Raw genomic sequence first — 17,767 nt, 5'->3', positions numbered from 1 at the left:
GTAATCCCAGCTACTTGGGAGGCTGAGATAGGAGAATTACTTGAACCCAGGAGGTGGAGGTTGCAGTGAGCCAAGATCACATGCCACTGCACTCCAGCCTGGGCAACAGAGCAAGGCTCTGTCTCAAAAAAAAACAAAAAAAAAACCTTCAGGTAGAAATTGGGCTGGGTGCAGAGGCTCATGCCTGTAATCCCAGCACTTTGGGAGGCGGAGGCAGGAGGAATGCTTGAGGCTGAGAGCGCAAGACCAACCTGGACAACATAGTGAAGCCCTGTCTCTATGAAAAAAAAAAAAAAGGAATCAATATGGCATATTTGAAGCATGACAGAAGCCACTGGAGAATAGGCAGAACAGTGGTATTTTCTCATTTATTTTTATCTCTTTGGGTGCTGTGTGGAGAATATAGTGTAGGAGGACAAGAGCAGAAGAGGTGCATAGTAGGTCAATAAATAGTTGAGAATTAATAAACAATAAATTTGCTTCTTTTGAATACCTTTTAAAAGGTTCAAAACACTTTTTTTTTTTGGTGAGACGGAGTCTGGCTCTGTCGCCCAGGCTGGAGTGCAGTGGTGCAATCTCGGCTCACTGCAAGCTCCACCTCCCGAGTTCATGCCATTCTCTTGCCTCAGCCTCCCGAGTAGCTGGGACTACAGGTGCCCGCCACCACGCCCGGCTAATTTTTGGTATTTTTAGTAGAGACGGGGTTTCACCGTGTTATCCAGGATGGTTTCGATCTCCTGATCTCGTGATCCGCCCGCCTCGGCCTCCCAAAGTGCTGGGATTACAGCCGTGAGCCACTGGGCCCAGCCTTCAAAACACTTATTAAAAACAACTTTTGTTATGTCTTGAACCATTTCACTCCAATAGTTTGCCTCAGTGACAAATCACACAGAGAAGTCATGCCATTCTCCTTAATGTTTCTCATATTGCAATAATAGGTGAATTTCATAATCTATTCAGAATTAGTCGAATTTTGAGGTTTTTCTAAAAATCAAAGATAGGATCTTGAGCCTTCATAATCATACCCTCTTAAACACAAAATTAGCTCACATGATAAAAAGTTCCAAACACCACACTTGCTAGAGTATTCTGGTAAAACAACGCTTTTCTTTGGCATATGCAGCCCAAATAGCTCTATCCTTAATCATTTTTCAAGTTTTAATCTCCACATGCTTGGCATATTCTGATAACATTGACAGGTTAAAAGCAACACTCTGTTGTATGCATAGTGATTGCTTGCAATTAACCGTAATTTAGGCTGAAAGTAGGCTGATCAGCTGCCTCACAGCAACATTTTAAAACTTATTAAATATCTCCAGCGAACTTTAGATGAAAAAGCAACAAAAACAAAATCTGTAACATTTCAGCTTTTTCTTAGAGTCTTAAAGGAGTGAAGGTGCCAATAAGACTAATTCTTGATTTAAAAAAAAAAGACATTTTTGGCCCATATTACATCCAGTAACTGCAGGTACGGATACAGATAATAAGAAAAACAGGTAAACAATGTTCAAACGAAGTGTCTTACCCTCCTTTTGTAAAAGAGACTTTTGAGCCCACTGGCATTTTATTTAAGAAATAACCATGTGTGCAGAACCTCTTGCAAGTTCCAGACAGACCTCACCAGTACTTGATGCCATTATCCCATTATTTTAAAATGTGTTCAATACACAATTAGTATCTGCCATTTAATCTTTCAACATTACCTGACACGTGTCACTACCTCTATTTATATGAAGACAGAGGGATTAAGAATGGTTACGTGCTCAGTCACAAAATAAGGGACAAGAATCAAAGACCTTTGAGTGCAAAGAATGCACTCAGAAGTCTATACTTTTCTTATCATGCCATGCTGCTTGGATGCCAGACCTCTAATACGGCATCCTACCTTTTTCTTTTAAATGTATCTATCAGGTGGGGTGCGGTGGCTCATGCCTGTAATCCCAACACTTTGAGAGGCCAAGGCGGGAGGATTGCTTCAGGCCAGGAGTTCAAGACCAGCCTGGCCAACATGGTGAAATCCCGTCTCTACTAAAGATACAAAAATTAGCGGGGCTTGGTGGCACACGCCTATAATCCCAGCTACTCAGGAGGCTGAGGCAGGAAAATCGTTTGAACCCGGGAAGTGGAGGTTGCAGTGAGCCAAAATTGTGCCATTGCACTCCAGCCTGGGCAACAAGAGTGAAACTCCAACTAAAAATAATAATAAAATAACCCCCAACCAATATTTCTTTTATACTCTTAGCAGTTCCATGAACAAATGCTGGCCATAGACATAACAGAATCTTTGAAGTAAGGAATATTTCTGGGTAAATAGGTACTTCTGGAAATTATACTAATCCTTTAGGCAAAAGTAGTATCATTTGTACATCACTGCTACAAGGCACTAAACATCTCTATAGGATTGAAAGAATCCTTTCCATTCTGCCTTAAAAGGCTTAGCAGTAATAAGGAATGACTGAGCTCATCTCACAATTTTGGTCACTCATATAAAAGCAAGGTTAACATATAAAACATCTGATAGAGAGGGCTTAACATATAATTCATATCCATACACACTACTAACAAATTGTCATAATAGTGCTCAGTGAAAGAAAAAGCTGACAAATAGAATTTAAATGCATTCACATGAGTTTATTAAAAAATCTGTTAAAGAATTACATATTAGGCAACAGAATTAGGCAAACTAGAAATGTTCTTGTCATGCAAATTTAGGAAACTAAAGTGAAAATAAAGTATAAAGGCTTATAATGTATTGTGAAGGGACTTTGTTTCTATACTTCATCAACAACCCTTTAAGAGTATAGCTTATTTGAATAAATACTTCTTAGCATCACCTGCTTTGAAACAGACTTACTGCCTGGCCAAGTGAATGACTATAGCTATTATGCAAGGATCAAGATTACTTTCCAAAATTTGGCTGCAGGTATTTTTTTTTTTTTTTTTTTTTTTGAGACAGAGTCTCGCTCTGTCACCCAGGCTCGAGTGCAGTGGCACAATCTCGGCTCACTGCAACCTCCACTTCCAGGATTCAAGTGATTCTTCTGCTTCAGCCTCCCGAGTAGGTATTTCTTATATAGTTGAACTAACCTGACTGTGGAAACATGACTTACAATCTAGGTTTAGATTATACTGAAGTAAACTACAAAGCACTGTCTGCAACCTAAAGGAACTCAGGGACACTGGAAAATGGGTATCTACCAACTAGTTTAACAGTGACCAAAAATATCATGGTGAAAAAGTAAGTTCCAAGAGAATATAAGCTTCTAAAGGGCAGGGATTTTGTTCACTCCTGCATCCCCCCATATAGATCAGGCCTCCCACTCAGTAGACAATCAAACTTGTTCAAACGTCTCTTTGAACAAATTGAAGAGATGTTCCTGGTGTACACTGGGGGTCAACCCAAACTCATTTCATATATTAATATTTAATAATCTCCCACCAACTTGAGAAGCTACTACTGAATGATTTACATGTTATGAAGCTAATTATACTACACTGTCCACTTTTGAGGAAAATGTCTGACAAAAAATTATGGTTTTTACTCTTGAGGAGCACCGACACTAGTAATTTTGAAATTGGTATGCCTGTTACTGAAGAAAAAGTGGGATAGTATTCTGGGGACATAACATTTCATGTATTTCCATCTTCTTAAAACCCCTCTAAACATGGCAAGAAAAATCAGTGCTAACATACAGGTGCTGCTTTTTTCAGACACTAATGCATCACTTAAGGCACCTGTGCCAGCATCTGCCTGGTGGTGCTCACAGATGGAAGACATTAATCATCTGTTTGGTGCTCCCACCTTGTCCATCCAGCTTCAAATATAACTGCAGTGAGCTAGATGAGTCAGCATCTGGTCTTCCAAAAGCTAGTGTAGCACTCCCAAAGCAAAAAAAGAAGTTCACACTTCAGAGGCCTGAATCAATGCCAGAAGTGGACATGTTGCCTGAAGGTTTCACAGACTCCCTAATGATCTTTAGCTCCTAGATACCAAGGCAAAGACAGATCTGAAAGCTGCAGAAAAACAGGTGGGTTGTCATACACAAGACTGAAGCCCCAGGCAGTATAAATGGTATTTGTTCACACCACGGATTAACTGCTTTGAAGGATCAAAATGGGTAAGACAGCTACATTCAACATTTAAGAAGATTTTCTCAATAACAAAGCACTAAAAATGTGAATAAGTTATACTTTTATTTTTCAGAAACAAAATGACAAGTGGCAACTTGCCTTTGTAAAAGATTAAAGAGTATCAGAGTAATAAGCTATCTCTCATAGAGACAGAAGCCCGAGAAACACTATTATACAGCTTTCAAAGAGAGTCCTATTAAATAAATCTCACAATAATATACTTTAAATCAAATAAACAAAAACCACAAAAAATTATACAGAACTCATAAAATGGTATATGAATGAAAAAGAGAAATCTTTAAACCCATACACTAGAAGTTCTCTATTAAAATCAAGGAGGCTCAAATCCTAAAACAAAAAAAAAAGAAATACGTTAAAACACAATATTTTTTAAGAGTCCAATGAGGTTATTGCAGACGTATATTTTAACATTTCATTTGCTCAATATATTTTTTTTCTCACTCTTGGAGCACTTCTGTATAATGCAGAGAGATTACATGAATGATAATGCAGACACTGGCCTTTTCAATGGGCCCTTCAGGTTTCAAGTTTTTTTAAGTCATGTAACTTGGCCAATATGGTGAAACCCCAATCTCTACTAAAAATACAAAAATTAGTCAGGCGTGGTGGCATGTGCCTGTAATCCCAGCTACTTGGGAGGCTGAGATAGGAGAATTACTTGAACCCAGGAGGTGGAGGTTGCAGTGAGCCAAGATCACATGCCACTGCACTCCAGCCTGGGCAACAGAGCAAGGCTAAATGTTTACATAATAGGCTACAAAGAATGAGATTCCTCTTAAAATTACATTTGCTTAATTTTTATAAACTATGGTTTAGAAACAATCTACTTTTGAAGGAGACACAATTTACAGTATGAATAATAAAAGTTACATAAAACTACACAATCCTTCTCACAAAATAGGAGAAACAATTTCCAAAACAAAAATGCCTAATACAAAATAATACAGCTGACTGGAGCTGGGGTAGGATGGGAGGAAGAGAACACAACCATGTCACAGAATGTATGGAAGGCCTAGATTCCAGTTTCAGTTTTGCACTAATTAGTTGTGTGTCTTAGTCTCAACTTCCTTAGCTCTCGATTTTTTTCCTGGTAAGAAGAGGTAGATGGATATCTAAGCTTTATTCTAATTTTAAGGCTCAATGACTTATAGTTTATAAGATTTGGAAAACCTTTTGGACAATCAGTTGAATAAATTCCTTACATCTTCAGGGTGTGTCACTGTTCAATCCCATGACAATAACTATAAGGCATATCCATAATTTTACTGTTAGAAAAGAAAAAAATCCACCTAAAGGGCAAAAGTATACTTCATATCCTGTTTCTGTCCTACAAGACAGGAAACAAATGTCTATTCTCTTGCTGGCCTCTAGAAGCAGTCTTTTGAGATAGAGTTGACTGAAAACCCTAGAACAAGGATAATGGTTAAGAGTTAATGGGTGCAGCAAAACAACATGGCACATGGATACATATGTAACAAACCTGCACATTGTGCACATGTACCCTAAAACCTAAAGTATAATAATAATAATAAAAAAAGACATCTACCCTGTCTTTCTGCCTGTCTGTGTCTATGAAAGCTGCTAGACAGCTGCTAGACAGTTCAAAGTGAACCATTACATAAAAGCTACCCTTCACCCTACATGATATATAGGATGTCTCTATTACAGAGAATAATTATACCAGGAAATGGTTTTCCTGATATTCTACCAAAATCCTGAGTAAAAGTTTGCATTACTGGAAGATTATTAGAATAGACTAACGTATGGTAATTGAAATTAAAAAAACCTTGTAGTAGCAGAGTCCTAGAAAACCAGACAGTTGAACCAGGAAAAAGGATGGTATCTCTGACTTCAGCAGGTTTATCACTTATTTAAAGCTGAGGCCAGCCAGGCACAGTGGCTCACGCCAGTAATTCCAGCACTCTGGGAGGCCAAGGCGGGTGAATCACCTGACGAGTTCAAGACTAGCCTGACTAAAATGGCAAAACCCCATCTCTACTAAAAATACAAGTTACCCGGGCATAGTGGTGTGTGCCTGTAGTCCCACCTACTGGGGAGGCTGAGGCACAAGAATCACTTGAACCTAGGAGGCAGACGTTGCAGTGAGCCGAGATTGAGCCACTGCACTCCAGCCCTGGCAACAGAGCAAGACTCTGTCTCAAAAAAAAAAAAAGAAAAAGAAAAAGATAAAGCTGCGGCCAATTAATAATTCTCATGGGCAGAGCCAAACTTTAGAAGAAGCACTTACAGGGAATTCAGGCTTTGGACTCTTTCAGTATCTATTTTCAGTTTCAGGGAAGGAGAAGCAAAGAAGGAAGTTAAAGATTACACTGACTCTTAGAGGGATGGGCAGCGAAAGATCTGCTATATTGAGCTACTTATGGCACATACTTTCATCATAACCATCAAATAATAAATGCCTTTTTGCTTTGATGTTACTTTTTTCTTGTGAACTTTGTCCTTTAACTATATGCACTGCAAAGAGTCTGAAGTGGGAACCGTAGGAGCCATGAGCGTGGAGTAAAATGCTTTTCAAAGGATTGGAGATGTTTCAGGCATAGGGGTACCTGAGAGGTTTATATGGTCTCTTAAAATTTTCTATGGTCCTAAAATTCTCATAATTTCATATGAATAATATACTACAAGATATTATATATATGTATCACTTACTGTTTCTTTTTAAAAAATATTTATGGATATAATTGCGTTTTTCTAAATGTTTCATTAGTAATACTCAGTCTTGTAAGTCTGGTTCCATAGTAATCTATAATGTAACTACTTCCATCTGAAGGTCCAACAATCTAGAAGAGACAAAATTTCAAAATTATTCATTTTACAAGACATTTCACAACACTTTGTTTACTTTTCTCAGTTGTTAATAAAAGTATTTCAGAAACAACAAAAATCCAGCTCTAACCTAAGCAAAAACAGGTAATTCAGTGGCTCACGTAGCTGAAAAGAATACTGGGATAGCTCAAAGGATCAAAAGAAAAGCTACAGGAACCAAGGACTGAATTCTGTGCTCCCTGAGGCCCTTGGCTTCCCTGCCTCCTTGCTTAGCTCTGCTTGTCTTCATTCTGCAGAGTGGCACTCTAACTAATTGCCAGCAGCTGGAGAGTCACATATTCCCAGCTCAGCAGCTCCTAATACAAAGAAAGTAAAATTTTCTTCCCCAATGTTTATATACCAATTCCAGGGAAAGACTTTTATCGATCTGCTTGGTTTTTATGCCTACTGTGGACCAACTACTATATCCATGGGAATAGATTTAATATGATTGGCCAGGTCAGGCTGCCTGTAGGAGATGAGGTAGTATCATTGACAGTCCTGCCAGAACCACCTGGAATGGAAAAGGAAAAGGTAGAAAAAAACAACTCACGTTCACTACAATCATCTTGTCCACTTAATCACATATGTGACAATCTAGTTAACATAATCTCTATAAATTATCCTCTAAGGTAGCAATCTTCAAACTGTAGCATTAAAGGTGGACAAAGATTTACCAAGGTGTATGTGGGCCCAGAGGGGAAATCAATCTTGAGATCTTAATTCCCTAAATACTCTTTGTAAAACAAATTTGCCTGATACCATGCTACAGTGGAAGCATCCTGCCAGTTTCCCTTCCCACTTCTCCTCACTGTGGTCATTTCTCCCACTTGTTAATAGTAAAGTATACCTACCATCCAGGATACCCCAAGTCTTATGGTGGCATATTTCCCTGAGGTGTGAAAGTCTCTGAAGTGCCAAACAAAGGGATAACTCAAAATATTGGATTTAGGGAACTATCCTTTACTCAAAGGTCCAAAAATACATTCTACCATATCTGTTCCAAAGATGCATTTCCAATAACATTTTACATCTTTTTGTTTAAAAATAATTTGCAGCATGTTTACGCTGTTTTGATCAACTGTGTATCATCATAACGACAACTCAATCCAAAAAAAAATCACAGAAAATTTTTAAATATTTTAATGACTAAGATGATTCGTAGGAAGTTTTCTCTCTTTCTTTTTTTTTTTTTTTTTTGATACAGGGTCTCACTCCATCACCCAGGCTGGAGTGCAGTGGCATGATCTTGGCTCACTGCAATCTCCCCCTCCTGGGCTCTAGCGATGCTCTCACTTCAGCCTCCCAAGTAGCTGGGACCACAGGTGTGCGCCATCACACCCAGCTAATTTTGTTTTTGTATTTTTTTGTAGAGACAGGGTTTCACTATGTTGAACAGGCTGGTCTCAAACTTGTAGTACTAGGATGATGGTTAAGAACATCAATTGATCTGCCTGCTTCGGCCTCCCAAAGTGCTGGGACTACAGGCGTGAGCCAACGTGCCCAGCCTAGTAGGAAGTTTTTAAACATAAAAATATATTATATTAGGATAAAATTCTGTAGAAGAGGAATAAAAATAAAAATTCAAGGAAGAAAAGAAGCAATGTAAAAATTATAATGGTTAGTGAAGAGTTCATGCACATCTTTTTTAAGTAGGTGATATTTAAAATCCTATGATATTTATATTCTGTTGGATACATTTCAAAATTGATGTAACACTTTCATTTAAATATGTAAATATTTGCAAACTGGAAGTTATATCCTTTACAACTATTTAAACTTATGATAGAAGACTTAAATGTCAATTTAAAAATATGTGGAGAGTATGGACTGTGTTTTTGAAATTGAAGGACATTGCTATAAAGCATTCCTCATTTTAAAAATAAATTTGATCTTAAAACTATTCAACAAATATTTAATTCCTATGATATTCCAGGTTCTATGCTAGACATTATACACTAACAGTGAATAAAATACCATCTCTGCCAACAGGGAACTTATTCTAGTGAACTACACATGTTAATATTCAAGTAGTACTTAGAAAGCACATAATATGCCACACACCATGTCAGGTGCTGTTATGCACATTGACTTATTTGTTAAAGATTAAATTGATTTGGCTTGACACATTTATGAATTTACATAAAAATTAACTGTAATCCCCACACTTTGGGAGGCCAAGGCAGGAAGACTGCTTGAAGTTTGAGACCAGCGTGGGCAAAAAAGCAAGAACTTTGCCTCTACAAAAAAAATGAAAACAAAATATTAGCCAGGTGCCATGGCGTGTGCTTGTAGTCTCAGATACTCCAGCGGCTGAGGTAAGAGGATTGCTTGAGCCCAGGAGTTCAAGGTTGCAGTGAGCTATGATCACACCACTGTGCTCCAGCCTGGGTGACAGAATGCAACCCCATTTAAATAACCAAATTAAATCAGTGTGGTAAAGCACTGAACTGAAAGGAAAACTTGGAAGAGAAAGCTGTCTCTTTCTATAACTAGCTGTAGGATCAAATAATTTATTCCTTCCTGGATCTCAATTTTTCTTACTGATTATAATGAAGAACAGAATATGCTGATCTGTACAGTATTTTCTTTTCTTTTTTTTTTTTTTTTTTTGAGGCAGAGTCTTGCTCTGTCTCCCAGGCTGGAGTGCAGTGGCACAATCTTGGCTCACTGCAAGCTCCGCGCCCCTGGGTTCAAACCATTCCCCTGCCTCAGCCTCCCGAGTAGTTGGGAATATGGGCACCCGCCACCACGCCTGGCTGATTTTTTGTATTTTTAGTAGAGACGGCGTTTCACCGTGTTAGCCAGGGTGGTCTCGATCCCCTGCCCTCGTGATCCCCCCGCCTCGGCCTCCCAAAGTGCTGGCATTACAGGTGTGAGCCATCGCGCCCAGCCCTGTACAGTATTTTTAAAGTTTTAATGTCTTCTATAAGATTTAGATACAAAAACCTCAGCTTAAGCCACTACAAAGTATCATCAGCACACTTTTCTATGAACTATCTGGTCACAGAAGAAACTGTTTCATTTACTTTTAAAAAAAAGATCAGCTATAAAGATTTCAACTATTTAGATCCATATTCCTTTGCCAAATTAAAAAAAATAAAATAAAACCTAAGACAGGGTGTGGGTGGCTCATGCCTGTAATCCCAGCACTTTGGGAGGCCAAGGCGGGAGGATTGCTTGAGGCCAGGAGTTCGAGACCAGTCTGGACAACATGGCAAAACCCAGTATCCACACACAAAAAAAATACAAGAATTAGTCAGGCACGGTGGTGCACACCTGTAATCCCAGCTACTACTACGGAGGCTGAGACATGAGAACTGCTTGAACCAAGGAGGCAGAGGTTGCAGTGAGCTGAGATCATACCACTCCACTCCAACCTGGGCAACAGAATGAGGCTCTATCTCAAAGAAAAAACAAATAAATAATAAAACCTGTTTTAAGCACCCACACACACATATATAATAAATGTGACAATTCTAAAATCTTTCATTATGAGTATATGATTGTATTATAAATTATAAAATTACAAATCTCTTAAAATATCCCATACTGGATGGGAGGCTGAGGCAGGAAGATTGTTTGAACCCAGGAATTCAAGGCTGCAATGAGCTATGATCACACCACTGCACTCCAGCCTGGGCAAGAGAGCAAGACCCTGTCTCTAAAAAAAGAAAGTAAAATATCCCAATACTGGGAATATTTTTACTCAGTAAATATGTCTATGTCCATTTGTCCATAGGCAACAGAGTATGAAACCTAAAATTATGAGTTTATTTCTCTGCTAAGAAATATCCTGAAGCTGGCTGGGCACAGTGTCTCATGTCTGTAATCCCAGCACTTAGGGAGGCCGAGGCAGGACAGCTTGAGCCCAGGAGTTTGAGACCATCCTAGGGAACAAAGTGAGATCCTGTCTCTATTTGCAAAAACAAAAGTTTAGAACAGGCAAATTCAAAAAGACAAAAAGTATATTAGAGGTTACCAGAAGGTAGGAAGAGAAGGGGAAGGAAGCTATTACTTAAGGGGTACAGTATTTTTGGAGTGATGAAAAAATTTTAGAAATATAGTGGTGACAGTTGTAAAATATTCTGAACACAATTAATGCCACTGAACTGTACATTTAAAGATTAAAGTGGTAATTTTTATGTTATATATATTTTACTGTACAAAAAGCTATTATCTTATTTGCACTTAATGTTGTAGTATTAATGTTTGCAATTTATAAACTTTTGATCTTGTTAGTGTAAAATGTAATTTGTTTGTATATACTTAGGTGGTATTTTACTAAGAATAAAGGAAAAAAAATGTGGTTACCAGTAAGTACTTTATCACCTCAACTTTAGCAATTGATATGACCCCTCATTTAACAGCATTGTCAGTGAAGTCATGCTTCTTAGGTAGCTCAAATATTTTAAAAACTTCAAATGTAATGAATGAATTAAGAAGTGAAAGAAAAAAAAAACCATTTTATATCAATCTATGCTTTCTCTATCTAAAAGACTTCTGAGTTCCTCTATACAAAGAATGCCAACAGTAACATCAGCAAGATCAGATCATCTCCTGCAAACCTACCAACCTGGTGATAAAAGTAAAAGGATTCAGCTGTCTGCAAGTAAAGGCTAATGCAACCTGTATCCATCCCAACTCCCCCAAATAACTAATACTTTCTTAAAAGTCAGACTACATTTTTGTATCCGTATTTCACTTCTGTGTGTGATTAATTTTAAAATGATGCCATTAAAACCATCTGATTAGTCACATTTTAATTAAGCATCAAAATTCCTACAGTGCCAGAATTTATGCATTCAGAACACCTGACTTCATTTGACTTAAAGAATTCTTAGTATTAATCATAAATGACCAATATAAACACTATTCTTTAAGAAATGATTAAGAGTCACCATTTATATCCTGAGGAAAACACAGCATTGGGATTCGTCTCAGAACCAGTTTAAGATATTCTTTGTTTTGAAAATCCTCTTAAAGGCACTAAAAAAAAATCTACCCACAGGGTAAGTGAACCAAGTGAAATCTACCTAATTAAGGTCACATGACAGAGTAAAAGTTACTCAAATTATCAGTCACTTCGGTTTTCCAATTTATTTTCCCAATATATCACACCAGGGTTAAATAATGATACAGGGAGCTATTTGAAAGATTTGATGTCTATAAAATGTCCTCTGTGGCCAGGCACAGTGGCTCACGCCTGTAATCTCAGCACTTTGGGAGGCTGAGGCGGGCGGGTAACGAGGTCAAGAGATCAAGACCATCCTGGCCAACATGGTGAAATCCCGTCTTTACTAAAAATACAAAAATCAGCTGAGCGCGGTGGCACATGCCTGTAGTCCCAGCTACTCAGGAGGCTGAGGCAGGAGAATCGCTTGAACCCACGAGGTGGAGGTCACAGTGAGCCAAGATCATGCCACTGCACTCCAGCCTGGGCAACGGAGTGAGACTCTGTCGCCCCACTGCCACCCCCGCAAAAAGAAACACTCCTCTGTGGCTAGGTGCAGTGGCTCACGCCTGTAATACCAGCACTGTGGGAGGTCCAGCCAGGCACATCACCTGAGGTCAGGAGTTTGAGACCAGCCTGGCCAACATGGTGAAACCCCGTCTCTACTAAAAATTAGCTGGGCGCGGTGGTGCATGCCTGTAATCCCAGCTACTCAGGAGGCTGAGGCAGGAGAATCGCTTGAACCTGGGAGGTGGAGGTTGCAGTGAGAAGAGATCGTGCCACTGCACTCCAGCCTGGGCAACAGAGTGAGACTCTAACTCAAAAATAAAAAATAAAAAAAAGTCTTTTGTTTGTATATATTGTTGTCCTACATCTAGCAAACTATCAAGTATACCACCTTTTCCAGCATTGGTAGTAGATTTATGGCAATTATACTTTTAGTCCTTCTTTTGATCAAAGAGGCATAGGCTATGTCTTTGACCAAACAAACTGGGTCACACAGACGTGATTCCATAGCCTTGGCCGCATTTTGGTCTAAACTGAAAAGCTTAGGCTTTTAAAAATGTTTGTAAAATGCAAAGATTTTAAAAAAGATAAAAATTAAGAAAAGTGTTTATTAGGCCTACAGCACCCAAGGAAATATTTTATTATTCTTCTTTTTTGAGACAGGGTCTCACTCTGTTGCTCAGGCTAGAGTGTAGTACTACAATCACAGTTCACTCTGCAACCTTGATCGATCTTTCAGGCTCAAGTGATCCTCCAACCTCAGCCTCTTGAGTAGTTGGAACTACAGGCATGCACCACCACACCTGGCAAATTTTTAAAAAATTTTTTGTAGATAAGGAGTCTCACTGTGTTGCCCAGGCTGGTCTCAAACTCCAGGGCTCCAGTGATCCTCCCACCTCGGCCTCCCAAAGTGCTGGGATTATAGGCACTCATCTGGAAATATTTTGTTTCTAAAAATAAATGGAATCTATTATAATCAGACTATTCTTGGAAAAGATCATAGGTTCCTCTAGGACAAGGACCCCATGTTATACCTAAGTTGGTGCTCACTAAACCGATTTCCAGTGATGGCATAATTTATAGTTTATCACATCAACTTTCACTTTTATTCATTACCTCTCAAGTGACACTGCGAAATTTAGGAATTTAGCCCTACTATGTTTTGAATGTTTGTGTCCCTATGAAATTCCTATGTTGAAGTCTAACCCCAAATGTGTTGGTATTAAGAGGTAGACCCTTTGGAAAGTTATTAAGTCATTAGCGCTCCACCATCCATTAATGGGATTAATGACCTTATCCTTTACACCATGTGGGCACATATAGAAGGCACCATCTATGAAGCAGAGAGCCCTTACCAGACACTGAACCTGCTGGTGTCCTGATACTGGACTTCCCAGCCTCCAGAACTGTAAGAACTAATTTTCCATTGTTTAGAAATAATCTAGTCTAGGCCACACAGAGTAGCTAATGCCTGTAATCCTAACAGTTTGGGAGGCCAAGGTGGGTGGATCATTTGAGGTCAGGAGTTCAAGACCAGCCTGGCCAATATGGTGAAACCCCGTCTCTACTAAAAATACAGCCAGGTGTGGTGGTAGGCACCTGTAATCCTAGCTACTCGGGAGGCTGAGGCATGAGAATCGCTTGAACCTGGGAGGCAGAGATTGCAGTGAGCCGAGATTGCACCACCGTACTCCAGCCTGAACAATAGGGCAAGACTCAGTCTCAAAAAAAAAAAATAAAATAAAACAAAACAAAAAGAAATAATACAGTCTAAAGTATTTTGTTATATCCCCAAATGGACCAAAACAGGTCCTACAGAAAAACAATCACTTTTTTAAAAACTACCATTTTGCACCTCATCTTTCCTGTACTCGGCACAAAACCACACTTTGTATAAGGCATACTGCATACAGTTTCAAATCAGCAAAAATTTTTGAGGGCATACTCTGTTTAACATACTACTGGTACTATAGGAGATTAATAAAAGTCATTTTTCCTCAAAAAAGTTATGTGTGAAAAGTCAAATCCATTGTTTAAAAGTTAAAAACTAATACAAAGCAGTATATAACCCAGTGTTAGAGTGGTATATAATAAATATCAAACTGATGAAACATACTTTACCAGTCTGTTAAATGTATTTATAAAATCCATAAATGTTTCAGACATTATGCTACTTTTTTGAATTTCTGCTGCTTGTATGGTTATTAGTCCTTTAAGGAAATCCACTCTGTTATATTAATAGGAATGGCAGTAAAAGCAATTTCTTCCATGATGAACAGAATTTTTAAAAAATTATGACAAAGAAAGAACCCAGCACACGTCCAATAACTTTCTATATTGTAACACTTATTTCCATTTTCCCTCCGCATATCCTCCCTCATCTTTCTGATTTGTGGCTGTTTGTCTCCATTTAACATGAGACTTTATTTTCTTTTTGTTTTGCAGAATATACATCAGTGATTTTGGTATAATTAAAAATACCCAGGACAGGCATGTTGGCTCACACTTGTAATCCCAGCACTTTGGAAGGCCAAGGCGGGCGGATCACCTGAGGTCAGGAGTTCGAGACCAGCCTGACCAACATGGTGAAACCCTATCTCTACTAAAAATACAAAATTAGCTGGGCATAGTGGTGTGTGCCTGTAATCCCAGCTACTTGGGAGATTGAGACAGGAGAATCGCTTGAATCTGGGAGGCAGAGGTTGCAGTGGGCCGAGATCGCACCATTGCACTCCATCCTGGACAACAAGAGCAAAACTCCACCTCAAAAAAAAAAAAAAAAAGCCCAGATTGCGTGAATGAGGAAAGAGGTTTAAATATAATCAAAACATTCTCATTTTTCTGATAAAAAAACTTGTATTATCTAATCTATCCTTCATCACATATATAAAAATACAAGGAGGCTGGGTGCGGTGGCTTATGCCTGTAATCCCAGCACTTTGGGACGCCAAGGTGGGTGGATCACTTGAGGTCAGGAGTTCGAGACCAGCCTGACCAACATGGAGAAACCCCGTCTCTACTAAAAATATAAAATTAGCCAGGCGCAGTGGTGCGTGCCTGTAATCCCAGCTACTTGGGAGGATGAGGCAGGAGAGAATCGCTTGAACCCAGGAGGCGGAGGCTGCAGTGAGCCGAGATCAAACCACTGCACTGCAGCCTGGGCGACGAAGACTCCATCTCAAAAAAAAAGAAAAAAAAAAAAAAAAATATATATATATATATATATATATATGGCACAAAAGAATGAGTGTCTTTAAATACTCAAAACTACCTTATAAATAACTATATATATATATATATATATATAGTAGTTATATACAATAGTTACCCACAGCTGAAAGATGGTATACTATATATGTATCACTGATTTAGATTTTCTGGACTGTAATCTATGTATTATTTCATGCCATGAATCATCATTCATATTATCTATATATTTTTAGGAACAAAAGATAGAAACTTCCAAAGTTTAATAACAAGTAGACAAACTCATAAAAGTATTTTCAGTAAATATAGCAACATGTAAAGCTTACTTTAGTAATGTGGGCATTATACTTTGTATTGTTTCTGTTCAAAGACAAACTATAACTAGACTACAGTATGTTTTTATAGGTCTTGAATCCATGCCCGATACGTTTATGGGATCACAGTCCAACAGAAACACATTGCTACTCACTGGAAAATAATATTTAATGGCAAAAAAAGAAAGAAAGATGGAAAGACAGATGGAAAGAAGGAAGGAAGGAGAAAGAAAAAGGGAAGGAAGGAAGGAAGGAAGGAAGGAAGGAAGGAAGGAAGGAAGGAAGGAAGGAAGGAAGGAGAAAGAAAGAAAGAGAGAGAAAGAAGGAAAGAAAGAAAGAGAAAGTCATGGCAAGAATGGGGAAGGAAAGAAAAATAAAAAGATGAGCCAGGGCCAGGCACAGTGGCTCATGCCTGTAATCCCAACACTTTGGGAGGCTGAGATGAGAGGATCGCTTGAACCCAGGAATTCTCCTCTAAAACTGATGATGTCAACATCAAATGTTAAATATGTTAAATGACATGAAGAATAAGGCTACCCATCTTATTTGGCTATGCTTGAAATGGATTATAATCTCCCTCAATCTGAAAGCAGTCTAAACTGATCATACCTGTGAAAATGTCTCATTTAGGGAAATTTACTGCAGGTGTTCACACACTCTAACTCTACACCTCAATAATTTCTTAATGTGATCGACTCCTAATCCCAGATCTTTAAGTTAAATAACCAGAGGCCAGGTGCAGTTGCTCACGCCTATAATAATAGCCCTTTGGAAGGCTGAGGTGGGCAGATTGCTTGAGCTCAGGAGACCAGCCTGGGCAACATGGCGAAACCTCATCTCTTCAGAATATACAAAAATTAGCCAGGTATGGTGGCGCACACCTGTAGTCTCAGCTACTTGGGAGGCCAAGGTGGGAGGATCGCTTAAGCCCAGGAGGCAGAGGTTGCCAGTGATCTGAGATCACACCACTGCACTCCAGCCTGTGTGACAGAGACCCTGTCTCAAAAAAAAAAAAAAGTAACTATTTATTGTAAAAAGTTCAGGTATAAATGAATCAGAAAGCAGTAACTGAATTAAATTAACTCTATAATTTGATATAACTGAAGCTACAATGCAATATCACCAAAGAACCTAGCATGAAAATATTAACTAAATGGTTCAGTTTCAAAGACACTTTGAATTCTGGATATCTTAACTCAAAGAATCCCAATAATACATTAAATTCCTTGGATCCTCACTGAAAGTGAGAAACTCGTTTCTAAGCATATGTGCACAAGTACCTTAGCCTCTTCATGCCTGCTTGCCTGTCCCATAGTCAGAGAAGGCAGGATATTTGGTTAGGCATATGTTTACGAGTATAGACAGGAAAATTCCAACTTTAAAACCAAATATTTTCCTTGTTTAATTCTGGTATCTTATTGGTCCATATGCTGCCTCCTCCTCACAGTATGGTATCCAAATCTCCTAGATTGTGACTTTCTTTTAAAGCATAATGATAACATCAAGCAGACAGAATTGAAGAGTGGAAATACTATATGAGAAAGCAGAGCAAAACAGATGATGCTCTAAATGCAACTGACACACTTGCTAAAGACGTTAGGTGCTCCATAAATGCTTGTTGAAATGCTGTTTGTCAACATTTGTTGTGAAAAATTCATCTTTCTCTAAGAATTTTCATGAGTTAACCACAATCAGTTCTACATAATTTAAGAGAAAACATCTGGTGGCACTTTTAAATGTTTAAGGACAGCATTTCACAAACTATGCCTGCCCCCAGTCCCACTGCAGCAGGAGAAAATGAGGCTAA

At 38.6% G+C, this 17,767-nt stretch overlaps 1 protein-coding gene across 1 annotated transcript in view; it reads right to left on the bottom strand.

Annotated features, from left to right (window-relative positions):
- Positions 1 to 4,175: 4,175 nt before the first annotated feature.
- Positions 4,176 to 17,767, bottom strand: part of TM2D1 (TM2 domain containing 1) — a 44,284-nt gene continuing 30,692 nt past the window's right edge. Inside the window, exons 6-7 of the mRNA XM_055235151.2 lie at positions 6,823 to 6,953; positions 4,176 to 4,479 (exon numbers count right to left, since the gene is read on the bottom strand). Coding sequence (XP_055091126.1) covers positions 6,843 to 6,953 — 111 coding nt within the window. The 3' untranslated portion in view covers positions 4,176 to 4,479; positions 6,823 to 6,842. The remainder of the gene's footprint in view (positions 4,480 to 6,822; positions 6,954 to 17,767) is intronic.

The sequence above is a fragment of the Symphalangus syndactylus genome, chromosome 19, assembly GCF_028878055.3.
Source record: "Symphalangus syndactylus isolate Jambi chromosome 19, NHGRI_mSymSyn1-v2.1_pri, whole genome shotgun sequence".
NCBI lineage: Eukaryota > Metazoa > Chordata > Mammalia > Primates > Hylobatidae > Symphalangus > Symphalangus syndactylus.
Note: the sequence above shows the minus strand (reverse complement) of the source record. Positions and strands in the feature narration are given on the sequence as shown.